The sequence below is a fragment of the Scardinius erythrophthalmus genome, assembly GCF_964197995.2.
Source record: "Scardinius erythrophthalmus genome assembly, chromosome: 19".
In the NCBI taxonomy this organism is placed as follows: Eukaryota; Metazoa; Chordata; class Actinopteri; order Cypriniformes; family Leuciscidae; genus Scardinius; species Scardinius erythrophthalmus.
In genome coordinates this window covers 3,566,766-3,585,408 of record NC_138239.1, presented here as the reverse complement: position 1 = coordinate 3,585,408, position 18,643 = coordinate 3,566,766, and the positions used below count along the sequence as shown (strand labels likewise).

Here is an 18,643-nt window from a genome sequence, read left to right as displayed (position 1 = left end):
TTTTTTTGTTTAAAAAAACATTTATTTGAATTTACGTAGATTAGAGTTAGAATATTTTAGCATATAATTAGTAATTTATTCATTTAGATACATTTAAGGCTGCAACATGGACATGCAGAGGGGTTTATTGTATTAAACAATAATTGTCTCATATTCTCATAGGTTATCGTTACATCGGTTTGAGAAATGAAAAGAATCAAGCTCTAACTCTTCCTGCTATATTCGTGTACATCGAGGTCAAAGACTACGTACCGGATACATTCGCTGGTAAGAAGTTCATTACTATAATCACAATCTGAAACATCTGGCTGTTTAAGCATCTGCTACTTGCAAAAAGCGCTATAATTACCGTAGTACTACTGTGGTGTCCATATAACACTATGGTAAATATGAGTGAATCTCACAAGCTGGATCATAATCAAGAAATTATACTTTGCATTCAGAAAATGGACCATCAAGCTGCTTTGCATTATTTACAACATATGACAAATATATTCAGTGTGAGTTATGACTCACCAGTACCGTAGTATATATCAGAGTACCGTGGTATTGATACCTTCCCTGTGCTTTTTGTGAGGAGCATTTCCATCGTCATCCCAGCGGTGGTTTTATGCTTATTTGCATACCGAAACTATTAGATGGGGGATTTTGGGACCGATTCACGTCTCCAATACCCAGAATGCTCCTGTTTGTGTTAAAATGTGTTACGGCGCAGAGGAACAACAACACTGACCTTCTCAGCAGCGTTTCACACGTTTGTTTCCACTCGTCTGTTTTCCTGTCAGACGCAAATACTGATGGGACGATCTTTAGAGACAACTTTTTTTTCCTTTGTTTATTTTGAATAGAAACTTTGCCTTATTAAAGCCACATAAAAACAGTGACCTCATCTATTTAAAGCTAAAATGGGGCATCTCGTGTTAAATATGCAAATATACAAAGTGATATAGACCCCACAGAAGATGTCACAACTTTTATTTCATGTTAATAACTAATTATCAGAAACTTTTCTTTAGAGAATATTGAATTTAACACTGTTTATGTAAATGAAGGCATTTTTAAAAGATGAAATGACCCATAAAATACATTATCAAAAAAGTCTCTTAATTAAGGGTTTCTGGCTGTAATGACACTTCAGATGTAATTTTTTCAGATGTAAAATGTCACTGCAAGAAGAAGGTCTTTAAAAGGGGCAGAGCATAATGTCAGATATCTATTCAAATTTCTTGGGTTATTATTTTTCATATTTAAAAAAAAAAAATTGCAAGTTGTAAAATATTGTGAAAACATTACAGTTGTTAACTAACTAAAGTGACTTTAGCTCACAGTATCTAAAGCAGAGACTGGTGTGTGTGTTTGACGTGACTGACGGTGTGTTTCTGTGTTGAACAGATGTCATCGAAGCGCTTTCCAATCCCATCAGATACGTCAACTTAATGGAGCAGAGATCCAAACAGCTGGCAGCGCTCACTTTAGAGGAAGGAGAAGAGGAGAAGGACACTAAAGAGGTTCAGATTCAGATTCGCACTCCAAATCTTCAGACCTGAAAGTTGGAGAGTGAAATTATGACCCTACAAATTCTATTAAACCATCAAAATATGAAGAAATGCATTATATTTTTTTTAATATGAGGGAAGAATAAAACACTACACTTGGGTAAGGTATTTATTTGACAAAATTATTTGGCAAAAAAAAAAAAAAATTGCATAGAAAAACAAAAATATCACTGGAAAAGCATACATTGACTACAACATAATTTGTTATTAATATTTCATTGGTTTTTGCATGTGTTTTTTTTTTGCACGTGTTCATAATTTCTTTGAATGAAAGCCTGACCAAAAAATTATGTCGGCTCAGTTTGGCATGTTTCATAGAGTTATCATAAATAAAATGATCAACTCCAAGCACAACTATGCAATGTGCTTTAAAAACCTTTAACAGTTTTTGAATAATATTTGAATAAAGGGTGAAGATGAACATTTTCCTAAGCCAGACATCAGTTTTGGCCACTAGTGTGTGTGCTTGCGTGTGTGTGTGCATGTGTGTGTGTGTGCGTGTGTGTGTGTGTGTGTGTGTGTGTGTGTGTGTGTGTGCGTTTGTTTGTTTATTTATTCAATTATATAAGAAAATAGCCTTAAAAATGTATAAGAAAAAGCGCTTTAAAAGGGGCAAACCAGTGCTAATGTCATATATTAAAATGAATTTCTCAGATGTAATATACATGAGCATCAGTTAGTGCTAGATTTATAATGGGATCACTTCACTAATTACTCTGTCTAAACTCTAATCACATTCCCATTCATTTACTTATGAATTAAGTCATTTTTCGGATGAGTTTTTTCCTTCATGTTTGCTGTTAAACGGTCTGTGTTTGGCAGAGAATGGTATTTGGTGATGATTCTTGTTGTTCAGGCGGATCCAGGAGTTGAAAACCCCTCGGAGGTTAAAAGCGAACCCAAACCCGCCCCGGTTGAGAACGGAGTGAATCACGCTCCCAGTGCGGCTCCTAAACCAGCGTCCCAGATCAGCACACAGCCTCAGTCCACAGGTCAGACCTTCACACACCTTCTCATCTGTACAGGTGTGGTCTGAACTACACATCATTACTGTCATTTGTATTAAAGCTACAATATATACGATTTTTGTAATGAAATATCCAAAAATCACTTGCACAGTGATATATTTCCTGCAGTTGTGTACTTACGATATCCCAAAAGTTCCCAAAGATTTTTTATTTCAGAGAAATCCCAATTTTAAATAATGGCTCGTCCCTGTTCAGTGTCGCCTGTCAATGACGTAATATCCGCGTTATCCCTGGTTTCGGCTCGCACTGCCATAGTAACCATGGCGACAGACGTGGACAACTGCGTTACGTCTAGCGGCGCGCTCACGCTGTTGTTGTATCGTTCAAACATTATGGACCGTGGCAAGCAGACTTTGGGACAAAAGGAGAAATAAAACGAGGATCAATATCGGCGTGGCGTTTTCGAGATGCTGAGAGCTAGCGTCCGCGGCTAACTTCCACTTGACAGAGACGCCGCTCTTGCATGTACTTTATTAGACAGGTGAGCAAATGTACATAAAACAAATCAATATTATATAGCTCAACATGATGAAATGTTAGAATATTATCAGTATGTTATTCTAATGTTGATCTAGCTCACTGCTAGTCTCATACAGACAAACTAACACACAGAATAACATTATAACTTTCAACACACTCAAATGCAGTTTAGTGTGATAGTGTAGAGCAAGTGAAACAGCGCTGCGTTTCCTCACAAGTTTCACTCGTCTAATAAACTGACCTGTGTGAGTGTTACTCAGCACTTGCGTTCGGTAGAATGAAATGTCCTCATTCCTTTATATCCGCGGGACTCGCGTGTGGCGCTGATATCCGTCTCTCACTAGCAATCGCGCCCTGCTTCATTCCAGTCATGTTAAAAACATCAATGTTTTCACTCATCCATAAACATTATTAGATCCATCGGCATGACGACAAGTTCCATCATTCCGCTTATCACTGCGTCATCAACCAACGCCTCTGTTATTGAAAGAGTTTAGCGACCCCTAGCGGCGAAACAAATGACATATTGTAGCTTTAAGGTGTTTCACACATTCACACATCGGACAAGAAGGATAGAAACATGATGAATGTTATTAGATATGCATGAATCATATCTGATGAGATCTTATCTGGATATGTTTCAGGCTCAACGAAACCAGCGGCAAAGACTGAAGATCTCATTCATAGCGTTCTCACCGGTCAGTGTTAAACACATCTAATGGCTTTTTATATCACCTATTTATATCAGACCCGATTCGGTGAAAAATCGGAAGTAACTGCGTGTTTTATATTAATATATTATCATATTTAATATAATTTTATATGATGAACTTGTTTATTTTTTTATACTACACATATAGAGAAAATAACAAAATGAACAATCCATGGCAAATTTAATATAATATGATATAATAACAAATGTATTATTAAATATAAATACTATGTAAATAATATTCTATACATACACACACATACTCGGCACAAGTGTGTGTGTGTGTGTGTGTGTGTGTGTGTGTGTGTGTGTGTGTTTTGTAAACATAAATTATAGTAAACAATATAATATATAATATAATAAACAATATTTCCAAAATAATTAAAATATATTAACATAAAATAATATAAGAAATTTTATGCATATGATTTTGTTTTTGTAAACATAAATAATAGAATAAACAATAGCAAGTTATTTAAAAAATAATTAAAATATATCAACATATAAAATAATACGAATATTAAATATATTTTTTTAAATATTAAATTTATATTAATCAAATTTAATTAATTTATTTTAATTAATTAATTAATTTAAATTTAATATTTATATATATATAATTTTAGTATAAAAAAATAAAAAAAATATATATATAAATATATAAGAATAAACAATAGCAGGTTATTTTATATTATATATATATTATATATAACAAATAATTCAGTCAAGTGTGCAATAAGAATCTATATTTTGCTTATCTTATATGAGACATCAAATAAAATTCTGTTTTATTAGGCTGTTGAGTCTAAATCATTTTGAAGGTTCACTATAAATTATTTAAACACTTCTGATGTGCAGATTTAGAAAATCCATTGACATGAGCTTCAGAAAAGGTTAATAAAATATGGAGGTGGAATATAAAGGAGTGATTTCACAGTCCATAAAACCCTGTTCCTCAGAGATGGAGGCGCAAACCGTGGAGGAGCTCAAACAGCAGAAGGGCTTCGTTCGAGAGCAGAGACGACACTATAAAGAGATGAAGGACCTGGTGAAGAAACATCACAAGAAAACCACTGAGATGATCAAGGAGCACACGGCCAAATACAACGAGATCCAGCACGACTACCTCCGCAAACGGGCCGTCCTGCTGAAATCTGCAAAACGAGACGGTAAGAAGAGGTAGGTAGACGTCCTCTGATCGACTGCTGTGTGGGAGTGTGTGTCCTAGCATCCGCTGAACAGACGTCTCACACACTGGCTCTGCCGTCAGGTGCCTGTCCTCCAGTCCTGAACACGGACCCTCGTTCTTCGAGCAGGAACTGAACACTCTGGATCAGGACAGCGGACAGAAGCTGTCCGACCTCAAAGAGCAGCAGCAACAGCAGCTCCTGAACCTCCGGCAGGAACAGTATTACAGCGAGAAATATCTGAAGAAGGAACACATTAAACAGGTGAACAGCGGGAATACACAACTCACACTAAAGTATTTGCAAATGTCTCTTTAAAACCGAAAATGTTTCTTTTAAAGACTCTCAAATAACTCAGTAAGTCATTGCAACTTGTGTTTTTTACATTTTCAAATTTTAACCTTTTTTTAAAATAAATTATACAAGATTCAAAAAAATAATAATTAAAGTCAGTTTAATATAATTTAAGTTGAAAACACTTAAACTTGCCTTATTTGATTGTACTTAAAAGTTTAAGGCTAACTTACATTTTTACATCTGTAATATTGCACACATACAGAAAATAATGCCAGTAAACATTAGGAAATTATTTCAAATAAAATTTGAAACAAAAACAAGTGTGTGTTAATTAATTTGTAAATTACACTTTTATTGATTTTTATTGATTATTGACTCTTTTGTTAATTTGCAAATGACTATTTTATGACTTAATTATTAATGACTTATTACATATATATACTGTATATATATATATATATATAATGCTAATAATGTAAATTAATAAAGTAAAATATACAAATATATCTTAAAGGTCCCATTCTTCGTGATCCCATGTTTCAAACTTTAGTTAGTGTGTAATGTTGTTGTTAGAGTATAAATAATATCTGTAAAATTATAAAGCTCAAAGTTCAATGCCAAGCGAGATATTTTATTTAACAGAAGGTGACTACATCGAACGGCCCGTTTGGACTACATCCCTCTACTTCCTTCTTTAATGACATCACCAGAACCGTTTCTTGACTAACCTCCGCCCACAGGAATGCTCCCTCAACTCTACCGAAATTCGTTTATGTACTTGCGCACTTCTAATAACTTACTGTGTTTACTCAGCTCTTACAGTGATTTTCTGAAGTAAAACTGACGCTTCATCTTTTGTGTGATGTACAATAAACTTTATTAAACTCATCAGTACATGTTTGATCATCATTCAGACAGCAGACTTGTAGGCTAGGATACATACAAGCAGATGACAAATACGTTATAATAACCGTAATTAAACTACTAAACCATACCTGTTTCATCTCTATACAGCACTCTGACTCTGTAGGCATTATTGTCCGACTCGAAATGAACACCGTTACTGAGAGTTTCTGATATTATCATCATTCCTGAGATGAAATTGTCCTGAGAGACTGAGCGCGAGCTCATGAAGCTCCGCCCCCTGGGCCGTCCAGCAGCAGCTCATTTGCATTTTATGCCTGGCTCACACTACAGGAGTTTTAAAATCCTAACCGATTTTGAAATCTGGTTGAAGCACACACTTAAGGAGAATCTTTGCAGATTTTCTTCCCCCAAATCTTAAACATGCTCACACTACAAGGTTTGAAAATCGCGGTGCACCACACACTACAAAATGTTATTAAGATTATCGTGCCAGAGGAAGCGTCTCACGTGATCTCACGCAGCAGATCTGAAGTGTAAAAACATGGAAACATATGGGATATGCATTGCCATGAGACACACACGCATGCACGCACATACACACGCACAGAGACTTTGAACCTACCGGTACTTTGAGTTAAGAGCTTAGATCGGGCCCAAAAAAATCAAGCCCGACCCCTACCCGAGCCCATGCACGTTGTGTCCGAGCCCGGCCCGGCCCGACACAACACAACACAACACAACACAACACAACACATTAACATAACTGTAATTATGAGCCCGAGCCCGATTTAAACCCGACCATTTTTTTAATACGTGGGCCAGGGGCGGTGCGAGATATTTTTTTAACGAGGGGGTGCTAGATAGCATATAAATACTATTGCAAAAATTGTCCACTTAATATTTAATATTCAATCATTTTAATTGTCACAATTAAAGTAGCCTATTCGTTTTATTAAATTGACCAAGCACAACATTCAGCATTCAATCAAATATTAATTAAAGATTTATTATTATTAGGCTAATAATGTTAACATAATATACTATCGTTATTCCGGCATAATATGTGTGCGTGCAACAAGCTAGATGTGCATTTTTAAATCCGGTGATGCGTGCATTGATTTTGAAATCCACGCGCTTTTTAACGCGCTTTTTTAGTTTCGGTTTCATTACTGAACATGTAACGTTTGTGCCTGCTGACCACAGCGTAATACTTATTTATTTAGCAATAAATAAATGGAGATAAAAACGCATATCGAGTTGAGTCATTTAAAATTATCTCAAGGGAAATTCCTTCAGCACGACAGCCCTGCTGTCTTTTTGACAGCACTGACGTAATCACAATCTTGCTCATCCCGATAAATATCAAACATGTTTGATATGATCGGGGCGAGCCCGATTTGTGTGAGAGCAGATCGGGAGGGGCAAGATTCGATCTGTGAACGCCTCACATTACCAGATAATCTGCGCCGAACATCGGAACCGATCGAGGTCCTCGACAAGATTTTTTCTCAGATTCTCGGGAGGGGTAAATCGGGCATAAATCGGCCTAAAACTCCTGTAGTGTGATCCAGGCATAAAGGGCACACACTAAAACAGCGCGTTTTTCTGAGACCCAAAAAATGACTATTTAAACATGCTGTAAAAAATGATCTGTTGGGTATTTTGAGCTGAAACTTCACATACACACTCTGGGGACATCAGAGACTTATTTTACATCTTGTGAAAAGGGGCATAATACGGGACCTTTAAATATAAACATTGTATGTATATATAATGTTAATGTTAATAATATATGAATATGTACTATATGAACATACAGTATATTATATGTTTCTGACATATTACACATATACAGATAGTAATTCAATAAACAAATCATAGCAAGTTTTTTTTTAAATAATGCTTTTGTTCCTTTTTTTAAGAATAAATATATAAATATGTAAATATAAAAATATAAAGCAGCCAAGTGTGCAATGTAAATGTCTGCATCTAGAAAGAAGCTATTTTTTGCTTACTTTATGTGAGAAATCAAGTATGAACACATATATGAGAAATCTCATATATGAGAAATCAATGATGTACACATTTCTGATATACAACTTTAGAAAACCTCTTTGAAGTTGTTTTTAATGAATGGGTCATGAAGCCTGATGGTGTGTTCGCAGGTTATCGAGAAGCTGACCGGCATCGCTGAGGAAAGTCAAAGCAACCAAATGAAGAAAATCAAGGAGCTGTGTGAGAAGTGAGTCCGTTACCAACATCACAAGCATCCTTTCATAATTCATGAGGTCATGTAGCGTCAACCTCGCTGTTCGTCTGTGTTCACAGAGAAAAGAAAGAACTGAAAAAGAAAATGGACAAGAAGAGACAAGAGAAGATCAATGAAGCCAAATCAAAGGAGAAGCACTTGACTGAAGAGTAAGAGTTCATCTGTTCATCATTTCCAGGATAAAACGTGTGTTTTGGATGAAATAATTTGAAAACACACATTTTTCTCCATGTTTGGCCTTCTGTCCACACTGAGGCGGCGTTTTGCCTAGAGTCTGAAAACAGAGGTTTTGAAAACGATGACGCATGTTTAGTCATGTGACACATATTGTACCAATAGATATATAGGTAGCCTGGTTAAAACCAGAGCATTCTCAGTAGTAACTGAGTTATGGTCTGGCAAAGCTTCATTAATAACTCATTTCCAAAGGGGCGTCACCAACGGACGTCGCTCAAATGCCTCTGGGCGCAACTATAGACCTAAAACCAATCAGAGCGATCGTCATCGTGTAAAGCCATATGCTGCGTCCCAATTCGCCTAAGTTACACTACGCCATAAAAGTATGTACTCTTTTTGTGAAGAAAATGTATTTACTTTTGAATGTGTAGCAAAAAAGACATACTACTTCGTCATCTTTATCGGACGGATCTGTCGCGTGCATCCCGTCATGTAAACTGCCCTGTCAATCATCTTGTCACAGTTAAAATCCTCTATTAAATCTAATTTAATTTCCTACCGTTTCGGAGAGAAATGTAGTAGCACGTTCATCTGCCAGTGGGTCTTTCATGGAGACTGTCCTCATGCGTTTGCAATTCGAATATAATAATGCATTTAAAAGTTGAACGGACGTCGCTCAAATGCCTCTGGGCGCAATTGGATAGACCTACAACCAATCAGAGCGATCGTCATCGTGTAAAGCCCGCCCCAACGTTTCTGATTGGTGCCGCGATTTCGCCGGATTAGAAATGGGCTTGAATGTGCCAGACTACTTGCAGAGCAAATCTAAATTTGCCGGAAGTTGTCTGGGTTTTCCCAGGCTAATATTTAGGGCCTAAAACTAACGTTTTGCCACACATGCCAATGACCGGTTACTTAAAGAAATGGTTCGGAGTAAAATCAACCTAGGGTCCTTTGCACCTTTGCATCTTTTTGACACAAAAAGATCTGGGTTCATATCAGTAGAGATGGATTTATAAGAAATAATGCAGACTCAAAAGTGAAGTGCTTATGTAAAATCTGTGTCAAATGAGTAAAGTGTGCAACTGACTACACACAGTTTCATTCAGGTGATTCTGTGAGGGGAGTTGTAAGCATAATTGGTATTAAAATACTGTAAGCTATAAAGATGCTTATATCATGGACCCTCGAGATATCCACTTACTCCAAACTAATCATGAATCGATTTGGAGACAAAAAAGAAGATTCATTTCAAGTTATTTTCATTAATGTTCTGGGAGGCAATTAAAGGAAAGGAAAGAATTATATTATTCTTTATACAACTGGCCTCTAGATGGCAATAAAACACTGATAAATGCTTCACATGAACCATAACACACTCTCTCTCTCTCTCTCTCTCTCTCTCTCTCTCTCTCTCTCTCTCTCTCTCTCTCTCTCTCTCTCTCTCTCTCTCTCTCAGGGAGAAACTGGAGATCAACCGGTCTTATGTGAACGACGTGGTCCAGCACATTAAGAGGGTAAAAGAGTTTCCCCATTTCTCAAGATCATAAATGAGAATAAATATGATTCTTCACACATTTTGTCTTTTTCGTCACTAGCTGGAAGACGCTCAGACTAAAAGACACGAGAAGCTTGTTGAAACCCATAAAAGCATTCTGCAACAGATATTAGATGAGAAACCCAAGGTAAGAGTTAACAAATAAAAATTATATGGTACCATAATACCTTATTTTGGATACACACCATGCACTTGTGCGCTTTTATCTCTCATCTCAAACGTCACATTAATGAACACTGCAGAATGAGAGATATTATTATACTAGCGCTGTCACTGTTATTGATGTGAATGTGTGTGCTGTTGCTTTCTGGGAAGTTTGACAGATGAGTGTTGGATGATCTGATAGACTTACAGCATCTGTGTGTCGCATCAATGCATATTTCACAAACTTCATTGATTTTCTGCATCTGTCAATCACTATCATGCCTTTATGCTCAACAATATTTTTTTGTCAACATCAGTTGTTTCACTTTAACCCTGTAGTGTAAAGCCTGGCAAATTTAACAATAATCCTTTTTTTTTATGGAACAGATTATTAAACCTTCAGACAAAAAAATAAATAAAGCTTTTCATGTGTATTTGTTGAGTATCATATTTGATCCATCATCTCATATAGTATGATATAGTGAGAATATGAAGGGAATAAATGCCTCAGTTTTATTCAGAGACTCAAACTGAGCAAAAATATGCAATTTGATGCAGATTCTGATATTTATATAGACAAAAAGTCCTGTTGAAATGAAATTCTGATGATTGTAATGTGTAAATCAATGAGATCTTTATATCAGTATGGCGGAGACTAACATAAAATGCACATTAATATCAGTCATCACTCTATATCTGCCAATAATGTCTTAGTAAGATGATATTTAAATGCTTAGTTTTATGATCAAATCTCTATAGTTTTAAAACATAATGCAATGCCACACAATGATGATTGAGAGATAAACCTTCCTCAAAAGCCTGATGATCATATTTGAGTCTCACATTTGAACATGATTTTACTCAAATATAATGCATACTGTAGATAATCGTGTAAACCTAAGATACTTCGGTCCAGTAAGTGTTAATCTTGAAATATTACTAATTGACTCAAAATCAGTGCAGATTTCATGCAAACCACGAGCTGAAGGTGGGCGTTTGTACAATTACACTTAAAAGGCTTTTTCTTGCTACAAAAGTAAAACTATCACTCAGACGACAGAAGGCCGATTGTGTGAAAGGTTTTTCAGATCATGCTGATCATTTAGAGGCCTTAAATATGTGCATATCAAATATGATACAGTGGGCTTCATGAGGTTGAGGAATAGTTCTCTCACTCATCTTCAAAAGTCCATTAAGTCCTGTTAAGACTTTCTGCGGGTTTGCTCTGCGATGAGGGCGAGTAAATGATGACCGTTTCAATTCAGCCCTCTGAATATTTCATAAGCTGTCAGGATTATATGATTTGTAGAATTTCATTGTGATGCGGCACATTTTTAGATGCAGAAACAGAACAAATGTGCTTTTTAATGTTCAACACAGAGATCCGACTGGATTCAGATGTGTGAAAACTGCAGCTCTTTGATTGGCTTATGAACTGTCACTCACTTCAGACCTGACCAATCATTTTACATGGAGTCAAGACTCCCTCCCCAAGCTTATAACTCTCCAAATTCAGTGTTTTATGTGCATAACAGAATGAATATGAGTGCATTCTTATCTGTAAAGGAATCTGGGGAGATTTCTCCATGCATTTGTTGATCGGCTCGGATCGGCTCGGCCCGGATCTGCTGCAGCATTAGTGAATATCGATCCGGATCTGTCAATACCGTCACATGTCACATTACTGACCCGTTCATCCCATCGACTCCTCGCTCACAGGAGACACACACACACACACACACACACACACTAACTGAACCACAGCACGTTTGCAGTTTTTGATATTAGTATACATGACCATATTATAATTGCGTGTTTACAGTGATGAGGTTTACAGGGATCATATCATTATTTTTCGTTCTTTCAATTAAACATTATTAGTCCTCTAATAATGTTTATTTTTTCGCACCAAATTTATTTTACATTTATCATTACATTTATTTAAAATTTATAATACATATAAGATTATTATTAAATTATATTTCAATATATTAAATTATTTTTTCAGGATCATTTTCCATCTCTCTCTCTCTCTCTCTCTCTCTCTCCCTCTCTATCTCTGAGAGACTCTAACTCTTACAGTTAAACATGCGGTTATTTGCTTTTTTCATGGACTTTTCCCACATTTTATTGTTTCTAATAAATCATTTATTTTAAATTTATCGTTAGATTTATTTCAAATTTAAAATAAATGATAATTTAAGTTATATTGAAATTTATATATATATATATATATATATATATATAAATCAATGTATTTTTGTTTGTTTTTTGTTTTTCAACATTCTTTATAGGTTTGATTTTTTTGCAACAATAAAATAACATTCCCAAAACTTTGCAGGAGGGTTATTTGTTAATAACTTATACAGAACGTTCCCTAATGGTTATTTCTAGTTTTAAAACCATGTAAACTAACCTTCCAATTACAACGTTAGATGTTTTTGTGCAATGACCTATACAGAGCTCTGAAATTTGTTTAATAGAGCATTTAATAAAATGTAGAAATTAGATCAATCAAAATTTCCGTTAAGAAATCTTTCCTGACTAACCAAAAACAAACCATAAAGAACGTTCTGAGAACCAAAAACTAACATTTTGAGAGCGTTCTCGCCTCGGGGAACCAAAAAATTATTATTATTATTTTGAATGCACTAATGATCAGTTTTGATTTCCTGTAGACTAATATTTTGACCTGTGTTCTCAGCTTCAGAACGACCTGGATCAGGAATACCAGGATAAATTCCGCCGGCTTCCATTGGAGATCCAGGAGTTTGTGCAGGAAAGCACCAAGAGAAAGACTGAGGATGTAGAGCAAGAAGTTCTTCCTTCTTCCTCTTCCACGCTGGAGAAACTCATGCAGAAGAGCGCACAGTCTGAAGACGACACAGAAGAGGAGAAGAAAGACTGATCCGACCCTGTCCGAAACCTTCAGGATCTCTTCCCACTTCACTTTTACGTTCTTTCAGTTTCGCTCCGAGAGATACGGACAGCTGATGGAGGAGAAACATGGCCTATTTTATTTCATTTTGTGTATTCTACTCGGCCGGGTACACACTAAAGTTTAAATATGAATTATTTCTAATGTTCTGTTGATGTGCTTCGCATAATAATGAGTGAAAACAAAATGGAAGAGAATGCAGGTCATGATACTGTAGCGACCAATTATCTTTAATAGATGAATCTCACAAACACATCAAAACAATCCGAGTCATATTTCACCTCATTCTATACGCTCGTTCAATATTCCCTGCATTAATCCACTAATATCGTCCTCTTGAAGGAGCGAATGAAAACGAGTGAGTGAATTCGGACGCTGCTGCTGCTTTTGCATAGTTCGTGCTGTTTAATAATCATTTGAAACTTAACAAACTTGCAGCTTCAGTAGTAATGAAAAGATTTATCTTGAACTCTGTCATGCATAAACCTTATGAAACTATTTAATAATCAATTAAAAAGGAAGTTATACCTGTATGATATTACGCCGTAGCCACATTGGACCAGCGGTTTGGAAAATGGTTGGATGGATGTTTGAGTTGCGGCGCCATCTTCTGGTCAGACACGGGAATTCTCTCACAGTGCATTATGGGTATACTCTAGCCTTTGAGTGCGGCTGAATGTTGTACACTCGTTAATGCGGTGCATTGTGGGATTGACTGAGTGCACTCAATAACGTCCACTTTGGTTTCAGACACCACTACAAATGGCTGTTCCCTCAAGTAATGCCCTATGTAGGGGAAAAGGGGCGATTTCAGACAAAGCCTTGGAGTTTTTGGGATGACATATGACCCGGATGTGTTCACGACAGGCTTTGTGAGATTCACTCTTAAGGCCGTTCACATCAAGGACGATAGCTGTAATGATAAAGATTTAAGATGTGTCCCAAGCGATGCACTATTTGAATGAACTTTATAAGGTTATTTTGTCATTCAACATTTGAGTCTGAAGCCCCTCCCCCTCCGCTACATTCGCCATGATGTCATTATCATGTGACCATCCAGCATCAGTTGCATTCATAAACCCTCTCCCGTGTCCTCATGGGATAGTAAAGTGTCCATTGTATGCACTAGGGATGCACCGATATGTAATTTTTGGCCGATAACCGATAATTCTTTATATTTGAAAGCCGATAAATGATGTATTGGCCGATAAATCTAAATCCAAATTATTATATAATTTTTGAGAGCCTGATTACTAAAATAATAGTCTCACCATTAAAAGCCATGTCCCAAACACACAATTATAATGTTCTCGTTATAATTTTATAATGCACATGTTGCACTTTACTGTGTTTTCCTTTTTGAAATGATTCCTATCATATTTTAAGCAATTCAAAGCCATCATGTTGAACAGTGCGTATCTGAAGCGTCTCAGCTGAAGGACATAATCCATTATTTATCGGCTTTAAAATATCGGCCAGATTTTCTTATCGGGCCGATAACGATAACATTAAAAATGAACCGATATCAGCCGATACCGATATGGTGGCCGATATATCGTGCGTCTCTAGTATGCACACTTCAGAATCTCGTCAGAAGTTGATCACCTGGGTACTTTTTGCATTCTCTTTAATGAGTACTGTGAATTCAGACATACTTCTTTTGTCACTTACTGTTTTATTGGCCTACTATCTTAGGGAAGTACGTGATTCCAGATGCAGCCACTGTATTTTCGGTTAATTAAGTGCATCATACGGGTATTTAAAGTGCACTTTTTCCTTTTGGAATTTTCCGTGCGAACACAATACACTATTTATCCTACCAAATGGCTTTGAAATATTGCATTTGTATGTGAATTGGGACGCATCTTTAGTTCTAAAACTCAGTTCTCGCCACACAGAAACAATATCGCAGGAATCACTTTCAGAATGATTTTTGAAGGATAAAAATATTTACAGCCATCTTGCTTTCAGAGCTTGAGCACTTAAAGCTGTAGACGACAAAACTGCTTCGAACGATATCGTTATCTTTATAGTTCTCGTTCGTGGTTTGAACGGGCCATTCACAGACATGAGAGTTTCTGAAAGGTTCGTGGTTTATTTGCACTGAAACGGATGATGATTATTGGATTCATCTTCTTGCTAAAGTTGCTGCTGTTGGTTTGCTTTGACTCTGACTGCTTGCTGTATATATTACAGGATTGATTTGTCCACCTGTACTGATGAAACACACTGGTCTGAGGTGCTGAAAGCCTGTCCAACACGGACCTGGAACAGTTTCAGGGATGCATGCTTACAGTCGGCCCAGCGTTCGTGCTTCTGCACATTTGTAAATGTCAGCAATATAGCTTGTGTTGTAATGTGATGAACTATTATCAATTTGTGAAGATGTGTTTCAAGTTATAAGCTCTATTTCTTTTTTGAACCCATAGGTCGTTTTAAAAAAATGTATAAATGCATAGAGTGTTTTATTTGCTGTATTAAGGGACCATTTCATTTCCTCCAGTTTCTGTCTATAGGAAACTGCTTTAATTCTGTCTTTTGTTCCTACAGTTTGTCGTACGGGCAGAATTTCCCGGTTAGCATCAATAGGTCACTTTAATCACTGACTGAATCTCGTGGAAACATGACCAGGACACTTTTCACCCTGAAATCAATGACAAATCGAGATGACCAGAATAGGCATTGCACTTGTCTCTTTTTTCAGCATAAAAGGCATTATAATTATAAAGTCAAAAACGATGCATACATTATTTTTATTGTTATTTTTTTGCATTACAATAATGACATTCTTGGCAGGGGACGGTGTGCTTTAATGTCATGAAAATGTTACATAATATTTTTATAGTCATTATTTATTTGGGGTAAAATGTGACCTGGACGTGGATTTCTTGAGATTCACCTTAGTTATAAATAAAATTAGTAATGCTGATGAAGGCAAAAAATAAAAATAAAAAACATGGAAAAATAAAAAAAATGGATATGCACTTTGGATGTCCCGAGGTATTATGCAATCTTTCTACATAAGTCAGAAAGCATGTAATATTTCCTTTTTATTATATTCAGTTTTGGATGTAGGATATGTTTTAGGATTTTTATGCCAAGTGATATTTGATTGTTATTTTTTTTCTACTTTATGCCATTCGTCTATAATTAATTATTTCATTACGCACCTTGATTATCTGTTATTTCTACTTGCTACTTCTAGATTTTAATTTAACTAAGAATTTTTACTTTTTTAACTATATCTTTTTAATCTGCTCCAATTGGGTTAGTTATGTATTTCAAGTTTATTGATGGATTTGGTTTTCTGTATATTTGCAAGGTTTCGATATTTATTAGGCTCAATCGGTTCGATGTGAGATACTTAAAAAGGGCCAAAATGTGTTTCCTTTCACTTTCTTTCCAAAGCCGGGGACAGATTGCTTTGAGTAAAACATCTTCAAACGCAAATGTTGAAACCTTGCATAATATCACTTTGCTTTGAAAAGAGTCTGGATCATCATTGGGAAGCAGTTGCAGCTAAAGCGCGTTTATGGTTTACTCAACCACTTAATTTCCCCATAATCACTAGTTTACATGTAACATGAATCTTGTATATTCACTTCCAGTAGTGTAATTGAATTTTTACTACACGATTCTGTGCCATCGGTTCCTTTCCACCAAAATCTTTTTTGCAATGTAAGATTACTTGAATTACTTTTATGACTCAAGAATATTTTCGATCGTTTTGAAGTGAAGTCCCGTGCCTTTGAATGTTGAATCTATATGTTAGATGTGGAATGTAAAAAGTGTTGATGAATAGAGCTCATTTTTTGTATAAACCTTACCGTAAGCGCACTTTTAAGATATTTATACTACTACAGAATTAGATAGGCTAGATATGACGTGTCAGACTATTGGTCATGGATGCTACTGAATGCCACTTTATTATTTTCAACGTCTGTTGACAGAAAAGATCCCTATTTAACACTGAATGACATTTGATTTTGTCCACTTCTGTTATTAGTTTGACAAATATCAAGATCTTTGGAAGACAAATATTGTTGAATGTAAGTTGTGCTCGTGTTGTGCATTGGTTTTAATAAAATTGTTCTTGTGAACTTCGGGCTTTGAACAATAATGGGTGTGAAATTAAGGTTTTATGGCCTTTCAGACCTATTTTACAGACTGTCACTCTCACTGATGAGAATATTAAAGCTTTAATGTGCATTAATGTATTAAACTTTCATAACTACACTGTAAAAAATTGTATGATTAACAAGTTATGACAACATGCTTTTACATTGCTTGTTATAAGTTATAGATTCAACTTATTTTTAAGTCAGTTTAATGTACCTAGTTTAAAAATGTAAGTTGATTGTACTAAAATTTTAAGACAGCACATTTTTTACAGTATAGGCCTACTAAATTTAATTATTTAAATGCTCTGTTGAGATTTACTTTTATTTCCTTTTATACTTATTTCCTATTATTTCACCCTTATAACCATGGTTTCTTGGAGTTTATAAAAGGGTCCATCAAATATATGTATTTTAATATTTATTGCAGTGGCCAAACTTCACTCCTATTACTTATGAATAGGAGAAACTGCAACTCGCAATATGGCGGCAAACGTCCCGCGTTTTAATTAAAACAGCCAATCGCTGATTGGTAAAGTCATTGCGTCACTAACTGTTAGAAGCTGAGACTCGCGTTAACCTGCACATGTGCTTTGACCTTTACAGTCTATGGCTTTGACTAGTCTAGCCTGAAAAATAGCTTCTTTTTTTAGCACAATAAACATTTATGGGACAGTTCGTGTCAGATTTTATTGCTGATTTGAAAGGAACTTTGGTAATACTGATGTAATGAGGTCACAGAGTAATTTACAATGGCTTCAAACGCGTCTGGTCTCAGATATTATTGAAGCTTCAACCCTATTATATAAAACGGGTAAGCATCAGAAATATATATGATTTTAACATTGCTTCTGTTTGCGGTCAATTTGACCACAAAAAAAAAAAAAAAAAAAAAAGACAAGAAAAAGAACAAAAAAAATGACACCAGGCGAGCCGGGATGGATGTTCTGCTACAGAGTGTATCAGAGCATGAGAAAATGTAATTTATTCATATATTTAATATCTGATACAGTAAATCAACTAAGCAATTTTATGGAGGACAAGGGAAGAATCAAACTGCATTCTTGTTTATGATAATTTCTCATAAGATTAGGAAAAATCAGCAGTCTGTCTGATACAGTTTGTTTTGACCTTTTAAGGCACTTATATGATGGTTAATGTTTTTTTTAACCATAATTGGTTATTATAAAGTGTTATTAATGATATTTAAAGAACATGGTTTCACAGACAGGGCTGAGATGGGATGATTTGTACAGTGTGTAGATGTAATGCAGAATGCGGCCTGTGGGTGTCGCTGTTCAGTCATATGAAC

At 35.7% G+C, this 18,643-nt stretch overlaps 1 protein-coding gene across 2 annotated transcripts in view; it reads left to right on the top strand.

The window, feature by feature from the left end:
• Positions 1-17,236, top strand: part of plcb1 (phospholipase C beta 1) — a 74,411-nt gene extending 57,175 nt beyond the window's left edge. Inside the window, exons 22-32 of one of the 2 annotated variants that reach the window (XM_081347649.1) lie at positions 163-267; positions 1,393-1,508; positions 2,413-2,548; positions 3,709-3,762; positions 4,736-4,955; positions 5,047-5,227; positions 8,293-8,369; positions 8,456-8,545; positions 10,033-10,090; positions 10,172-10,258; positions 12,980-17,236. In XM_081347649.1, coding sequence (XP_081203775.1) covers positions 163-267; positions 1,393-1,508; positions 2,413-2,548; positions 3,709-3,762; positions 4,736-4,955; positions 5,047-5,227; positions 8,293-8,369; positions 8,456-8,545; positions 10,033-10,090; positions 10,172-10,258; positions 12,980-13,183 — 1,328 coding nt within the window. In that variant the 3' untranslated portion in view covers positions 13,184-17,236. Of the gene's footprint in view, positions 1-162; positions 268-1,392; positions 1,509-2,412; positions 2,549-3,708; positions 3,763-4,735; positions 4,956-5,046; positions 5,228-8,292; positions 8,370-8,455; positions 8,546-10,032; positions 10,091-10,171; positions 10,259-12,979 lie in introns of those variants that run through there. The other variant, XM_081347650.1, reaches the window with a different exon arrangement.
• Positions 17,237-18,643: the final 1,407 nt, after the last annotated feature.